At 38.0% G+C, this 17500-nt stretch overlaps 1 protein-coding gene across 1 annotated transcript; it reads left to right on the top strand.

The window, feature by feature from the left end:
• The first annotated feature begins 7938 nt into the window (after positions 1–7938).
• Positions 7939–15729, top strand: LOC138057927 (CUB and peptidase domain-containing protein 1-like). Its single transcript, XM_068903833.1, has 5 exons — positions 7939–8049; positions 10292–10362; positions 12457–12513; positions 14118–14274; positions 15133–15729. Exons 1-5 carry the CDS (start codon positions 7967–7969, stop codon positions 15350–15352), a joined length of 588 nt encoding a protein of 195 aa, XP_068759934.1. The 5' UTR covers positions 7939–7966; the 3' UTR covers positions 15353–15729.
• Positions 15730–17500: the final 1771 nt, after the last annotated feature.

Below are 17500 nucleotides of genomic sequence, written 5' to 3'. Positions count from 1 at the left end.
TGTATTCGTCTTTTTTTCTACAAACAATGTTTCAAAAGACTTCGAGTTGTTGTTTATATTTTTTTGGAAGTAAATATTCAAGGTTAACAGATTCCATTCCGAGTTGCGAGAATCCTTCCGTTTCCAGGCCCTTTCTCACAAGATCGAGTAAAATGTGCGGGATGGAATGCTGTGTAGTAAATGGTAAGCGCCATTCTCATCCGGTTGGTCATTAAATTCGGAAAATAGCTTAGCTTTATGCAACGATCATTCCATCCGGATTATTTGGCTAAATGGTAAGCACCCTATGTCTTGGAAAATTACGACTGATGTGCTAGTGACGGCATTTTCTTCTTTCCACAATCTCGGAAAGTTCGCACGTCGTCAACGAGCATTCACCCATGGGCAAATGGTAAATGACCAATTGGCCAATCAGAACGCGTGTTTTATCCAAGTTATGTTATAATAGACATTAGAGAAAAAGAATCAAGGAGGAAAACTTAATGTACCAATCAATCATTACACTCTTAATATTTTTACGAAATCTATCACCTTCACCGGTCCCCTGGCGCCACGATGGCACTTAGGGCCTCGAAATCTATACAAGGATGTAATTTGTTTAGTAGTTACAAGCAGTGCATTTCAGAGACTAGCGTCAGTAAACTCAGGAGCCAGAGCTGAAGAGAAAGAGATATTCCCTCCAAGTCTTACTTGAATAGTTGTCTTGACCCAATGGTGACTCTCTATACTATTTATTAATGCCGTCCTGGTAGAAAATATCGAGTCGTGTTTACCGGAATTGAATTATTTGTAAGAAATGTGTTTTAAACCCAGGCTAGGCGGTCAGACAGGCTGTCGAGCAGAAAGAGCGGACAATCAAGTACGAAAGAGATCAGAAAATGATGTTCTTGTTTTATGTAATTTTTTTAGTTGTACCTCGGACTGTTGGACGAATCGAAGTACGATGGAACAAAATACTCAATGGTCGAAGACGTGTGCGCGGCTTCAGTTATGCCACGCCCTAAGAAGGAATGGTCAGGTCTGAGGGTCTGAAGAGGCAATCAGTTTCTTTTGATTTAATTGAGTTAAAAAAAGAAATGTGTTAAGTAAAGATAACAAGAAAAAAGGTAGATTAACATCGTTTTCATTTTTTGTTCAATTAAGGGTCAAATCCTTATTTCGACCAATCACAACCCTCAGAAGAACCCATCAGTGACAGTCTCCTTTGTGACTGGGTGTAAAAGTGGCGGGAGTTGTTTTTGAACAACCAGTAAGCGTAGTGATTCACAACCAAAGAAGATCTGTTATCACTCTAGCATAAAACGCTTTGAAGATTAAGAAAATTCCTAAAATTATAACTTTAGCTATTCGGTTAGCATTGATATATACCAAGAGACTTTTGCAAAAATTGTTAGCAATAGAATATACAGCTCTTAATTGTTGTTTCGTGATATTACGTTGTTCATTTAAAGAAACTGTTAGGCATAGAATGCTCATGACTAAGGTGACTGTAGCAGCCTATGGAAGATTTTGCTTCATCAGATCTTAAAAAACTAAACCTTAATATGAGTCACCCTGATGCATGGTTTGAAAATCCGAAAACATCCAATGCTTAAGGCGCTGTTACACTGTGGCGGGACAAGTTGCACGAAACATTTCACAGTGTGACATACCCTGCAACGGCCAAAATCGTTGCGACACAAGTTGCACTACAAGTAGAACCTAATTCTACTTTGGGCAACGGCTCTTGCAAATTGTCTCGCAACGATTTTGGCCGTTGCAGGGTATGCTACACTTTGAAATGTCTCATGCAACTTGTCTCGCCACAATGTTGACAAGTTGCACGAAATATTTCACAGTGTAATAGCGCCCTTAGTTTTGAAAATGACCAACTTCAGCCGGTGAATTTGCGTGAGGAGTCCAGGCAGCCATAATACGGAGCAAAGACAGTACGGCGACGGCAACGAGCACGCCACAAAACAAATAAAAGCTAACAATGGGTTTAATGAACAAAAACAGGACTCTGTACGCCCTGCACGTGAGTTTTACATTTTGGTACATTTCTAGGTCGTTGTCGCCTTGATAACGACGTGAGATGACCATCTTTGAGGTCGACTTGAAGGTAATTGAACAATCGGTTAAGATTTACCATCTTACAAAGCTTTCTTCTAACTTGTCTTTTAGTGGACATTGTCCTTACCTAAGCCCCCAATTGCTGCGCTTTAAAGTGCTTTGCTATTTTCTATCAGTATTTTTCACTATTATTATCAATATTACCAGGAACATGTTGAAATTCTAATTGCTTTAAGCAAAGTCGTAATTTATGTAAACTTGTGTAAACGTTTCTAACAGATTTAATTAAAACTTGCCAAAAACGAACGTTAACTTTCTGCTTCTTACATAATCTGCGATCACGCGTTCTTTTCTTCAGGGAGAGCGCATCTTTTTCGCGTCCATCCAAAAAGAAAAGAGCGCCCAATCGCGGGTTAGTTCCAACACCTCTTACTTTTAATGAAATGGGCCACTATTGAGTTCACTTTATCATCTCTGTGTGAAAGAGCGAGGTCTTACCATCACAAATGCTTGACAATTAGCATCGCTCAGAGCAACAGGCCTAAGGAAACTAAAATGGCCTATTTCTCTGTTACAACACTGACGTAGGACTGGTGACTGCTGAAATTGAGAAACAATGAGGTGACGTCACGGCCTTCGATATAAACACTTTTGGCGTATTCTCACACAAACAATTCTTTTTTTGTTTTAATCGAATACCAGTGAGGGAAAACCACGAGTGTCTCTGGATTTTAGGCACAGAAATAAGCAAATTTCGTCAAAGCGAACGAGATCAAGGTTAGCAAAATGGAACTAAGAATTCATACTTGAATAATACTTAATACATGTACATGTTAATTAATTGCTGGGAAATAGCAACTTAGCTCCCAACAACTCGTTTCCGTCTTGCTTTGTAGCTCAGTCCTGCTCAGACCTCATTCATCCACAGAGGCTCGCGTATTCACCATTCCTCTGCTCGAAGTGTGTGCAGACGTGAATGCCGAAAGCCGCATCCGTTCCCTCGTCGCCACCACCTTATTTTACGCCTGCTTCTCGCTTTTTTAGCATATTTTCTTTGAGTCTTTATGAGTCCCCTCGGACTATATCTATATCCCGATGAAAATTATTTGAATTCAGTGTCATATTGCGTGGTTATTTCAAAGACGGCATCGTAGTCAGTTGGTGTGAAAGGAGACTGCGCGGTCAAGATAACCATACATAAAAACAGGAGGCCATCAATAAGAGCTTGCCCCTCCCATACAAGCCCTGCGAGTTAAGCTTTGCGCGTATCTTTCTATTTTTAGAACGCCACGAGTTCTTGAGCTTTTCACGCATTGTTTAGAATGGCCAAATAGAATAAAGTTATTGTCTGACGAAGACAAAAATAGCAAAAACAATGGAAGCAAATTGGTGTAAAGGATGTAAATGTGAGTCTACTGCTGACGGGGTAGTTCTGAAAGATACGCGCAAAGGTTGCTCAAGGTTATAGTGCATAGGGAGGCCCAAAGGCATGATAAAATTAAGCAATAGAAAACGTTTTCCGTATTTATATCAGGCTATGCAAACACAGGAAAAACGTTTTCTGTTGCTTTTATAAAATATTTCTCAAAGATAATTCAACTTATGAAAGAAAATGTTGGTATTTTCACTTTTTGATTGAAACAGATTTTCTTGACACACGCTCATATTTCCGACCAACCAATCAAAACTCGCGTCTGACAATACATACCAATCAAAATTCGTGAGATGTCACAGCCGTGTTTACATACTCTCATCTAAACACAGCTATTGACCAATGAGAGTGCGCGTACTATCCTTATTATTTTATAAATAACCTTCACAACACGGATGCGATCTAAAAATAAATTTCAAGTAATTATCATGGGGAACAGGGATTCGCTTGCTGGTAGTTAATTCTTTCATGCCTAGGAAGTTCTCAAAGCTGTAAAAGATTACGAGACCACAGTCAATAAAAACACGGCACTGATTGGATATTATTTACTTATTGACTGAGTGGGAGGGCCGGACGGGAAAATATTTGGCCCGAGGTCATGGCCAAATATTTTCCTGTCCCACCCGACCTAAACTCAGTTAATAAGCATTTCATCATATGAGCTCTTTCCACTATTTATGAGCAACCAGAAGATGAAGTTAGGGCAAAATAAAAAAACAAAAATCTGCATAGAAAATTTATCTAATATGTTGGCGGTTTGCATTTGCTTTTCTGGCTGTAAATTACTAGGATGTTTAAAAGCGACGAAATCCCCTAAAATTGCATTGCACGGAGCAAGACGTGTTCCTAGTAGGGCTGTACGGTTTTTCCGGCCCTGCTGGCACTAATGCGTACGGCCCTCATACGGGCTGGAAATTGTATTTTTTAAAATCTAGCCCTAGCTGGCTTTGGGGAGCGGATATCATTTTGCCACAGAAGTTAATAATCAACCAAAAAAAATAGTGACCGTTAAAATATTATTGGAGGCAATATCCAATCACTTTTGAAATTTTTCTCGTGTACTCCTGTACAAGAAATGGCGGCGAACCCGATGTAACGCGAACGTTTGTTTTATCCGATCTTTAAGCAAAATATATACCCTTATGGAGCATAAGAATGGAACTCAAATCGATAAACCACACAAGCGGTGAAAAATAAATATCTGGAATCTTAAAAACGACGAATAATGGAATTCGGCAACAATTGCATCTTTTGCCGTCGGATATCCAAGTGAACTGTATTGCTAATATTTTCTAACTGTGTTATGTACCACACTGAAACCAAATGGCAAATTCTCTTGTAACTTTTTCTGGTTGGATTTGGGTTAACAGACTCTGTGAATGAGTCGAACACCTTGAGTGGATAGTCAGATCTCTGTTGTCTGGCTATTTATAATTTTGTTTATTTGTACTCAACTCTGCACAGTCTTTAGGTAAAAAAAAGAAATTAGTTGCGTTGTCTTTTTGGACACGTAGAGTGTTGCTCGCTTGCGCGCACGGAATGATAGATAGATAGATAGATAGATAGATAGATAGATAGATAGATAGATAGATAGATAGATAGATAGATAGATAGATAAATCGTTTATTAAAAGAACAACTCCCAGTCGTGAGACCGAATTACGTGTACAATATAAAACATAAGATAATAAACTAATATACAATAATCTAAATATAAAAATATGCATAAAGCTAATAAACCATTCATTTATTCACAATACAAGGATAGATTAAGCTTCTTCCTTTTGGCAAGTTAATTCAGTATAGTATCTATCAGCATAGCTAAAAATGAAAGAATTTCTGGTACGATTGGTCTTAAGGTTTGGTAACTGAAAACACCTTTTCTTTCTCAACCTATTACTATAGGAGTTGGCCTTCGGTGGTAGTAAGTTCATTAACTTATGAGAGTTATTATTTACAATGCTATCAAAAAGTTTACTGCATAAACTGTCCCTTCGATTTACTAGGGAAGGAAGATTAGCCTTAACAATTGCATCAGCATGAATGAAATAGGAAGATTATTATTATTTTCTTCTAATAGCAAAATTGTTGATATTTCTGCCTTTGTGGATTCATCGTGTTATCTAAATATTAACTAATTTGTATGCTTGGGTTGAAATTTGATATAGGAGCAGTTTTAATAGCGATGATAGAAATTTTTGCTGTTTAGTCATTCTGGTGTAAAATGAAGTTAACTTGGGCAGCTAACAATATTTCTTTAAGCTTATCTACTGCGCATTTAGGTGAATTTTTACGTTGTTGCCCAAAATTAATTTACGAAACAATAATTTACAAACAAGAAGCTATAGATGGTTTTACAGTGACGTCATCAAATCGCAAAGTTCTGAATTTTCATCTCTAGGAGGTTGAAGATGACCAAGAAAGAAATCTTTTTCCAAGTTGCTCTAGCCCCGAAACGTGGCAAAGGCTAACGAGGGTACTGTATACTATCAACAACAAAGCCTACAGCGTTTACGACTGCATGTATTTTAAATTGCTCATTGTCCGTTGATAACTTCTAACAGAAACGTAAGGCTTTAACAATGAAATGGGGGTGTAAAAACGTACCATATTTTATTCACGCTATAGCATGAAAAGGGCGAATTAAGCAGCCAAAATTCCTTTGAAGACCTTCCCTTGAAGACACATTTGAAGACCTTTTTTGTAAGCCAATCACTCACAAATGCCATATCTCTTCCTTTAAACTCTTCCATCTCGTCCAAACAGGTGTTTAAAGCTGTTAGCGACTTCGGCGCCCGAAAAAAAAAAAATTAAAACCTAACACTTCCGGTTCAAGTTTCCCCACCCTACTAGCGCAAAGGTCAAGTTCCCCACCCCTGAGCACAGAAAATAGTCAACAAATGCCCGGGCCTTGCCCTGGAAGGAAGTACGGGGGGGGGGGGGGGGGGTGGGGGGTAGAGGATTTTTAAAGTTTTGATTTGATCGGCACATTATCGCATGTTGACAAAAAGTAAAAACCTGTTCTAACCGGTTTTGTAGGCGGTTTAGATTGACGAGGTTCTTTGCTGGTTGGGAAACAGTGACACAAAGTTTCCCTCACTATCTACCTGGAAGCTGGAAGTTTGCTAATAACCATCCTGGAAGTGCGGGAACACCTTTTTTCGCCAGCAAAATTTTGAACCACCCCCCCCCCCCCCCTACAAAAAAAAGAGTTTTCTTAGCGTCTTCTTGTACGTTTTCGCCTATTATTATGCATTTTGGAAATAATGTTCGTTGGCTCGCCCCTGCAGATCCCTAGAGAAAGTCATTAATATGTCTATTTTTATTTAAATTTGTTAAGTAATTCTTGGTTGTAATGTAGTGTAGTGTAGTGTAGTGTAGAGTAATGTAGTATAGTGTAGCATTGTTTTCGTTGTAGTTGGCAGTTAAAGTAACTTGTGCAAGTATTGTAAGCCCTGTTTGTATCTTTTTCTACGTTTTTTTGTATTATATACCTGTAAAGTAAAAGAAAAAAATTAAAAAACAGGAAAAAAAAAAAAAAAGAAACGCTATGCTAGCCTGAAGCAAATGTTGAAGCTGTTTCCTGGGCCTTAATATACTGTAGTGTCCCGGTTTGACCGGTTTAGAACAGGGCAAATACGGACGGAACGAGAGTTTTTCAACAAAAGTGTTTCCAACACGATGCGGACGTTTTGCTTGTTCTTGTATGTTCTTGTTGTTGTTATATGAAAACCATTCACCATCACGATTGGAATGAATGAGTTTGAGTGGAATAAGTGAAATGTTTAGCGGTACGATCATTAAAGGAGATCTGCGCGACGAAGGACGAAGGCGACCATGCAAACCCCGAGAAATATTGGTTATGACGTTCAACTTTTCATGTAAGCCGATACTCGAAATGTCGCGCTACTTTGGTGGGAAGTTGCGTGAGCTGGAAATCGCGTTTGGGTTTTTTTTCGGGGGGAGTTGCATGGCCAATGAATTACTTAAACAGAAACATATGATAATTGAAAAGCTCCGCTTTTAGGCTTGCCTAAATATGTATATATACTAGTAATCATTTCTGCTAATTAAGGATGGATCCTACTAATTAAAGATATTTTTGCCCCGGTGTTTGATTATGCAGGAAATGTAGATCTTAACAAGTGTTATTGAAATCCAAAAGGAAAATTGGGGGTAACCACGCATTTTTCAAAGATAATTCATGAATTAATCATCTCTCAAAAATGCATGGTTACCCCAATTTTCTTTTTGGATACCAAGAGTACTTACTAAGATCTACTTCTCCGGATAGTTTTAGACCGCGCAAACTGATATCCCTGTATTAGTAAGCATCAGCGATAGGAAATCCGAGTATCTCGAGATGCGCAGAACGTATGCGCAATAACAACAGTAGGCGCCGTCATTAATAAAACGGGAACTGAATATTTTAAAAAACTCATAGTGACGACCTGATCCCGTCTCGCGTGGCTTTCAAAAGCAGATGGTGACAGATTCTTGTTGCTTCTCGGACAGAAACAATCCTCCAGACGTTTTTCTTGCTTTTAGTCCTCGTTCCTTGAAAAGGTATGTTGAAAATTAAATCATTTCTTAAAATGCCAGAACTACTTTCTCCCATGCGCTAAAAAGAAAGTGTTAATAAGAAAACACTTTGTAACTTTTCATTTGGACAAGTTGGCAATTTAATGTCGGTTTTTGCTTACGTTTTTTAATCGTCTAACCTCAAAACTCCTAAAGGGATTATCAAGAAATCAACCGAGTGAGTTCTGATTCTTGACAAATGTCGAATTTGATGTTTTCTTCTGTAACCATAATTAAAACGTCGCGTTATTAAACTAGTTTCTTTTTTCTAGCCTACAACCCTGCAAGACAGTTTGAAAATGATATGAAAGTTCCATGAGGTTTTCTGATATTTTCCCAGCTACACAAAAAGGCATATTTCTACACGGTTTGATACCATCATTTACAAACGTAACACAGAGTAATCGGTAGGAACTATTGTAGTTAGGTAGGAGAAAAAGGGAAGCGACGGGGGAGGAGGGATTCAACTCGGAATTCGCCTGAAGAGTTTTATAGATAGATAAGACGACAGAAAATTATGGTGGACTGAAGAGGAATAATAGCCAACTTTCGATATGTCAAAATTCAGTCCGAAACAAAAGGCATCATCTCGAGGCTCTGGGGAATAAACTCATACAAATACTTACATCTATTCCCCAGAGCCTCGAGATGATGCCCTTTGTTTTGGACTGAATTTTAATATTTCGAAAGTGGTCTATTATACGCCACTTCGGAAAATACCATAATACTCTTTGTTTGTTCCCCCTAAATTTTGCATAAGCATTGTTTTTGTTATCTCTTGGGACCATTGTAAGTCCCAAGGGAAACTGGAAACAATCCTTATGCAAAATCTGGGGGGACAGACAAACAGTATTATGGTATTTTTTGAAGTGGCCTATTGAGTGCCTACTTTTTCATTATTCCTCTTTAAACATGAGTCCATTATTCCAAAAACTATTATTATTTACCTCTAGAAAAATCTACTTATCGCCGCTTATTTTCCTCCTCCATAACTCTTTGTTTGAAACTGCCATCGGATCATATATAGGACGAGCGCCCCACGGTAGCTTCAAAGCTACGAGGGTGCATTGTAATGCGTTCACGTGCATGCTTAGATTAATGTCCCATGAGGAATCGATGCTTCGCAAGCAGGTTTTGATGATAAAAGGTTTGTTCGTTAAAACAGCTGGAAAGCTAAGGTAAGGTTACATTGGAGAGACTCTTCCAGTCGCTAATTTCGTTTATTTGCATATGCCGCACGACAGTTGGAAACATATATATGATCAAATATTATTATAAATAACAAAATTAAAACCCAAGTAAAGTACGTCTTTTGAAAAGTGAATTCGTTAAAATATAAGGTAAAGGTCCAAAAATAATTTAAAGATGTTTCATAACGCACCGAAATATGTTCCATAATGAAGACTCACGGAAAGTTCGTTTTCCTAAAAACAATCCACCCTGAACCTTAAAACTAGTTCATCTGCGTGACAATTAACAAATAATTATATATTCAAATTACTAAATTTTCCAAATGGTCTTGATCGCACAAGTCTTACTATTATTTGTAAAATATAACCACACATTTGAGTTTTAAGGAACATGTGTCGACGTTTCAAACATCTTCATCAGCCATAGTGAGTATTATGGCTGTAACAGTAAAATATTTTACAAGATGATCCGTATATATGTATAAATATCAATACAACGATTCTTTGTAGATTAAATGTTCGTCACATTCAAACTAACCAACAATAGTATAAAAAAACACAAATGACATAACAGTAAAAGCTGAAAAGTGCAATGCTTTCATCTTTTGAATTTGAGCTTGAGAACGAGGCTAAGAAGGCTAGATTGAAACAAGAGAATATACGAGAGAGAATTCTTGTGACCCATGTTGATTATTTGAACTTCATTTAATTTTTAGATCACGCCGATGATGTAAAGATTATTTTTATCTATTGTTCCCATGACCGCACGGCCACGTTAACAAGAGTCAGCGCTGAACTAAAAACGTAGTATGACTAATTATAGATTTCACATCATTTTCATTAGAATATAGGCCTAAAATTTAGGGACTCATGATCATATTCTTTCCTCATATTCTTTTGTCTGACTATAAACGTGAAAACTATTAAAACGTCGCACACAGAATGAACAGTATTAATTTATAACCACTTTAGTCCTTGTGAAAACAAAACTGACCTAAGTTTACTAATGTTTCTTTTTCATTTCGGTTGTTCGACAGGTTACAAATGAATCGAGTGATTTGTCTGATAGCGTTTCTGTTAGTAGCCCTTACAGTCCAGCGTGCCCTTGGTAAGTTTCCTCTCTAATGTTTCAATTTTACTCCTACATTTGTATTCTTTACACGACATGTCGTGGATCCGTTGCTGAGAAACAAAGGACGACAAAATTTGAACATTGCAGGAAGACAAAGAGGGTGTTAGAAACTTTCCTGTCTGTCTCGCATTATTTAAACCTTCATGAAATGGACTTGCCTAGAAATTGTCACCAGTTTCCACAGGAGTTTAATTTCACTATTCCAGGCGTTTAATATTAAGGAGGCTCCATTGGCTTTTTAGCGGTTTACACCGATTAGATGATACGAAACATAAGATGTTTTGAGATGCGTTAGACACAGCATGAGGGGTATAGGTGTATTCAATACTTTTTGTGGGGTTGATACCTGCTTAAAACTAGGTAGAGTGCAGACTCAACCTAGGTAAAACGAGGATCTCCAATTTAAGGTGATTCCCCAGCATTGCACTGCGCATCCTGTTCTGCGCATGACAGCGTAATTGGCAACATTTTAAAGAGGAGACCTTTCGTGCGGGAAAGCTCTCTAGAAAGGAGAATGGCCGCTTTCAGAGCACAGCAGTAAAGAGCAGAACGGAAAACGTTTTAGACTCTCGCAAAAGAAAGTCGAGTGATAGCCTTGCTGTTGATGAAGGGTAATTTCATTCCGAGAGTGAAAGTGAAACCTCGCTATCGGGGAGGCATGTTGTCGTGCTCGGTTTGCTTTTTTGGTCATGATTGCAATCTTTGAAGAAGTCCTCTGCAGTTGTCGAATTGTTGGAAAGAAACTGTATGTGGACTTAGCAGCTTTCTTTATATTACCCGAGAGAGAAGATCATTGTGGTGAAATTAATGTGTAGGCAGTCTGCAGTTATTATACACCTGAAGGAGAAGAAGAAAAAGAAGAAGTTCGAACTTCAGGATTATGTGCAATCTCGTCCTCAGAGTCCGCTTTTTATTTGGTCAGCACTAAGAACACGGACTCTGGCCACTTCAAAGGCAGGAAGTCCGCAAATCACGGACTTCCGGCTTTGTCTACGCACGCTCAGAAATTTGAAACAACAGTGGTTGTCAACGGTTACAAAAATGGACCTTCACTACGACTGCGCATAAATTGGAAGTGGCCAGAGTCCGTGTTCTTGGTGATGATCAAAGGAAAAGCAGACTCTGGGGACGAGACTAGATTATGTGGCGCTGAAAATTAATGAAAATGGAAAAGGAAACGCCCCTTCATCCAAATGTGCTACTTGCTCAAATTGTAGAACTTGAAGGGGACTGTGCCAAAATAATCACAAAGTTTGGATTTATCGCTACAAACAGACTCAGCAAAATTTAAGAAAAAAATATATTTTATTTCATCATTCAAAAGAAATAACACTTACAAGAGCCTACAAAATGGCTTCTGAACAATAGATTATGAAAACCTTTTTCCTGACTTTTCAAATTTTTATTTTTACTTGCTTTTGATTATTACGAATTCTTAATCATTGGGGTTTTATCAAATACTTACGAAAAGTTTAAGCTCCACTTAGTTCATCCACTCACTTCTAGGACCAATTTACTTACTAATATATCACACGTACTTGCTAATAATTAATGGATTTTTTGTTGAAGGTTCCTACTTTCAGTTTCAACGTAGCCTGTAAGATTAACCAGACTTTAAATTCAACTGTAACACATACATATACTTAATAACAACTGGTGGATTTTCATTTATCTTTAGTTCTTGCATTGTCAGCCTTGGTTGAAAACATTTTAACCTAGGTTGAAACGAATAGACCTAGGTTGAAACAAATTGGCCTGAAATCGAATTTAACCTGCCACACTTCGACTTAAGAAGTTTTAAAAAAGAGATTACCCTCATTTAATACTGTAGACCATTCAATTCTCTTATATAAGTTATTATTTATTGACACACACCAAGAGCTCCTGTAAATACTTGTTTTATCCGCGCGCAAGGAAAGTGATTGGTGAAACTCCTGAACTGGCCGATTGTAATGCAGGGTAGTGTGGCGTAGTCAGTGCTCAGCTATATCAATAATTAAGGAATGCCTCCTTCCACTTTGCAAAACTACTGTGATTTATTTCTTGTTGTTATGAATAATTTGATCACAGGGAACACCACACTGCGTCCATACTCAAGTCAACGACCAACAACGACACCAAGGCCAAGTAAGTAAAAGTCACACTCGGTTGTGCAGAAAAGACCACCTTATAAATTTGATTGAAGAAACTCGTTTACTTTGTTATGCAAGTAACATTTTTCTTGCCAGACCCCAATCAGGGAGACCGTCATGACCCCTGTGAGACAAGACTTGTAACAACACTACTCGCACATTTGTCGCTTTAGTGTTATTGGATGTCATAACTCGTGTCTATCTAAAAATTTGTAGTCAAGCGTCTTTAAGATTTATTCGTAATGTAGTTTTAAGTTATTGTTACTGTTATCATCAAGAGCAAGTTATTTCGCAGTTTGAATATAACAAAGATAAAGATTGCATGAGCGCATTGTTAATAGGAGGGCAGAATGGCGCGACAAGTTTCGTCATGTCACAACTGCGAAATTTTTACTAGAGGATATTTATTATGTGGTGTATTTCGTATTTTGTGTTGCTTATCCTTGGTACTGGGTAATGATGACCATTTTGTGTGGGGTATTCCAACAACTCCTCCTCGAACGCCTTCTGCACCATCTACGAACAACTTTGCCTGTAGAAGGGCCACCAAATAAGAAGAAAAAGCAACCTAAACTAGGAACTTAACCCGTTTAATACCCAAGCTGCTTCCAACAACTCGTCCATAGTGTTTTTCATGCTTTAGCTTTAGTTTTTGAATTGAGTTAATAACAATTGTTATTTTACTTTCACGCATTTTCTCTTCGACAACAGTAGCACCAACTACCACCCCTTCTCTCCTCTGGACCAAGTGCACTAAACTCGACTCCTATTCAAACCACTCCTCCTCAAACGCCTTCTGCCCCAGGTACCTACAACTTTACACTGTACCTGTAGAAAGACAACAAATAAGAAGGCGAAAAAGCAAACTAACCCAGGAACTTAACCCCGTTTAATACTCTGCTGCTTCCAACAACTCGTTCATGGTCTTTTTGATGCTTTGACTTCAGATTTTGGGATGCGTTAATGACAATTATTGTATTTTACTTTTAGGTATTTTTTCTTTGATTACGGTAATACCAACAATCACCCTTTCTCCGATCGCCTCAGGACCACTAAACTCCACTTCTATTCAAACCATTCTTCCTCAAATGCCTTCTGCACCAGGTAGAACTGTAGAACTAAGCAATCCGATGAAGACCAAAAGCAATCTATGTAAACCCGATGACGATGACGATATTACTGCCGTGTCCTAGCCCTTTTTGCTTTTCACTTTTGTTGCAAACGTATTTAAACTTTGCATCTTGAAGTTTTGGGACAGCGAGCTGTAACGTGGAGATGAAAGATGAATTATCATTGAAACACTGGTAACATTTTCTGCCCCATAAACTTGAGAATTCATGAAATCGTCCTCGTCCAGCACACTCTTCATCTCTTTTCGGAAGCTTGTTCGTACGATGAATAGTTCTTTCATGGCTGCCGGCCTTTTCCCTCACCGCGTGGGATCTAAAGGCATCAGAAAGATCTTAATAAATTCATTAGAGAATCTTTGTTTTTTTTTTCCATTGCTACGGAATTTCCCTTTCAGATACGTGTCTCTGATTGTGAATGGTGTTGTTCTCTTCAATATTTTACTTACTGATAATGCTAATTTTCTTTCAGATTGTGGGTCTTTCAGAAACAACACCCTGAGAAGTCCCGGATATCCTAACAAATATCCAAGAAACATGGATTGTGTCTATCGAGTTCCTATTCCTTTTGACCAGAAGGTGGTCATTTACTTTAACTTTTTTTACTTGGAACACGCTTCGAATTGCGTGTAAGTACCAAAACATTAGGATTGGGTTTGTTTTCCAAATATTTGCTCTACGGTGCACCTATTAAAGTTTGATTTGCGTGGGCGTGAAAATGTATTGGAGGTTATAAACGGAGGCCTTAACATATTCGTTATAATGAATTGGAACATCAATCAAACTGCGGGTAAGTGCCAAGACGTTAGCCAATAATTTGCTTTGCAAATACTTTGCTCTATTCTGCATCGATTACAATATTTAATGCATGCATGGGTACCTTGTCGTGTTCTGGGATGACGTAAATGAATTTTCATTTGGAGATTATGAACGGACGCCCAAACATACTGTCATCCTATTTCATCGAGCTTTATTTAGATCATCAAATTTATAGGATTGCTGGTGGCCTTGTCTTTAAGTAATTAGATTTCAAGCCAGAAGCTACGAAGGCGATCAGCTGATGTAGTTTGGTTAGTGAGCGTGCAGCGTGTTTTGAACAATGTAAGCCTCGACTAACTCGGTATCCGACCGCTTCCAATTAGCATCCAACGTTTCGTTCAGTAAGATTTCTAGTGACATGCCACCTTTGGAATACAGCCCTGTTCCTGTGGATCACACACTTGACGAGTTAATCATTACACCAGAGGCCGTTGAACGTTCTCTCTTGGCGGTAAGGGAAGGTAATTCACCTGGATCTGATTTAACGATCTTTCCATAGTTGTCAAAATATGCGATAAAAATCGCAGAGGATTTCGAAGACAGGATTTCTATGCAAATAATTTGCTATTTTATGATGTACCCAATTTCTCGACCTGGTTTGACATGAATGTGACATCTTTTCTTTGATTGCTATTTGATTAATGTGCTTTTGTCCTTTTATATGATAGGTACGACTATTTAAAAATCAGCAATGATAGGAACCATAAAATCGGCACATACTGCGGTGCGCAAACTGGACGAAGCGTGCTGATTACCGGTAGTGCAGTTGTGTTGTCTTTTCATTCGGACGGGATTGTTCAAGATAGAGGATTTGACCTACATTTCTCCTTTTTCCCACTTGGTGAGTTGGACATTAACACGCTCACGACCAAGTGCAGTGTAGTGTAGTGAAGTTAAGTAAAGTGAAGTGCAGCGTTGTGTAATGTATGGCAGGGTAGTGTGTGTAGAGTAGTGTAATGTAATATAGTGTAGGGTAGGGTAGGGTAGGGTAGTGTTGAGTGTTGTAGGGTAGTAAAGTGATGTTTAGTTTATTTTCGTGTTCTGTCGTGTCGTGAAATTTCAAGTCAATTCTTAATTTTAACTCACACAAATATCATTTACAGAGAGTCAATATTAAGGCAAAATGAAAATATAAAACCAAGGTACGGTAATCACAGATAGCTAAAATACAACAATTGTGCGAAAGTTTTTTTACATTTAAAATGTTTAGGAAACTAATCGAGTAGGTGACTCAAAGGAAAATAAAGTTTATTTAAGGAACACGATGCTGAATAACGTATTAATGTAAAAAGTATTATTTCGTGGACGAACTACTAACTACCTTAATTTACCATTAAAATAGACCTGCAATGGCACTAATAATTTATATAACAACTGGCCCATTCCCTCATTTTATATCCCTCACCTAAAAGATCTTACTCACTCACTAACCCTTTCCTTCCTCTCACTGGCTATACTTTTAAATCTTCAGTGTGTCAAAAGCACTTCAATACTCCTTGATTACATATTACTAGTCGTTAAAGTAGGTTAGTGCATTCCAGTTCTGTGTAGAGCAGAGCAATGTGGTATGGCGTGGTCCGGCGCGTGGCGGTGCGGTGCGGACCGGAGTCGTGTTGTATGGGGTAAAGTAGTACAGAGTAGGATATAATTGTATTATGGTGTCATGTAGGGTATTCTAGTTTATAAGCCACATAGGTTATAAAAAAAAAACGTACATGTGCTTGTCGGTATAAAAATAAAAGTACAACTTTTCTCTCTTGCTATGGAAAATAGTTCACGAAATTGGAATTTGAAATCTTTTGCATTTAGCATTATGGAATTAGGGGACCTGTGAAAGACTATAGTTTCCTCTTACTTGACCTTACTTATCTGACCGTTTTCAATCCATTCAAATTGACTCAAATATTGTGCACAAAAGAAAAATTATTTTTGGTGTGCCACAAGGGTCAGTCCTCTTTCTCATCTACATAAATGGTATTCATAAACGTTCCCAGATATTTGATTTTCATCTCTTTGCTGATGATACCAATATACTCTATGACGATAAAAGTCTGAAATCACTTAAAAATGTTGTTAATAATAAATTAAAATATATCATTGATTGGCTTAACGCTAATAAGTTGACTTTGAATAGTATTATGTTTTAATTATAATTGTCATTCGTAGTAATAATAATTTCTTTAAAGTAGTTTAATTCAACATTTGTAAACTGTAATATATTACATATTTTTGCCCCTACACAACTGGATTAGCTATGCTATTTTAAGTGGGACTTGTAGCAGTAATCATTTTGTACGTCGATATAATATTGTTCTCTGTATTATTTTCATTTGTGTAAGAATCCATACATGATGATAATGATTTTGGAAATCTGCCACTTTAATGTTGAGGTACGGTGATTTCAACCGGGCATAGATCCAATACATTTATGGTAAGCTATTGGCGTCTTTGCCCCGAAGTAATAACGTTGGAAGCCGTCGAAAACTCTATGAGAGTACAACCACGTTGTCATGTAAGGACACCATGTAACATTAACTCTGCCAAATTTAATAGATACTACGAAAATCACCGAACCGTGGAACAGACCAAAATTTTTTGTATTGCGGCCACTCCCACTTTCTTTGATAAATTCGACAAGTTCCTTAGACATGTTAGACGCGTCACACAGATTGAAAAAGGCGGGATTGTACTACGAAAACCACCGATCTGTGGAATGGGCTCGAATTACCGAGTTACTGCCCCGCCCACTTTCTTTAAACATTTTGAACACGTTTTCAAAATTTATCTCTGTTTTCTATGACAATCGCAGAAAACCTTCCCACGAAGAAACCAGTGGCAAAGTCTCCCCCTTTTCCGATAATGTCTTGTATAATCTTCATTCTCAAGTCTTCTCCGAGAGCTTTTCCACGATTATAGAGCCTTCAATATGCGCTCAGTTCTTCTACTATCTTAACAATTTGAACTATTTACACGCGAAATTGGGTGGGGCAGAGACACGTAAATTCCTACCCATTCCACAGATCGGTGGTTTTCGTA

This window comes from Montipora capricornis, chromosome 7 (assembly GCF_036669925.1).
Source record: "Montipora capricornis isolate CH-2021 chromosome 7, ASM3666992v2, whole genome shotgun sequence".
Lineage (NCBI taxonomy): Eukaryota > Metazoa > Cnidaria > Anthozoa > Scleractinia > Acroporidae > Montipora > Montipora capricornis.
Note: the sequence above shows the minus strand (reverse complement) of the source record. Positions and strands in the feature narration are given on the sequence as shown.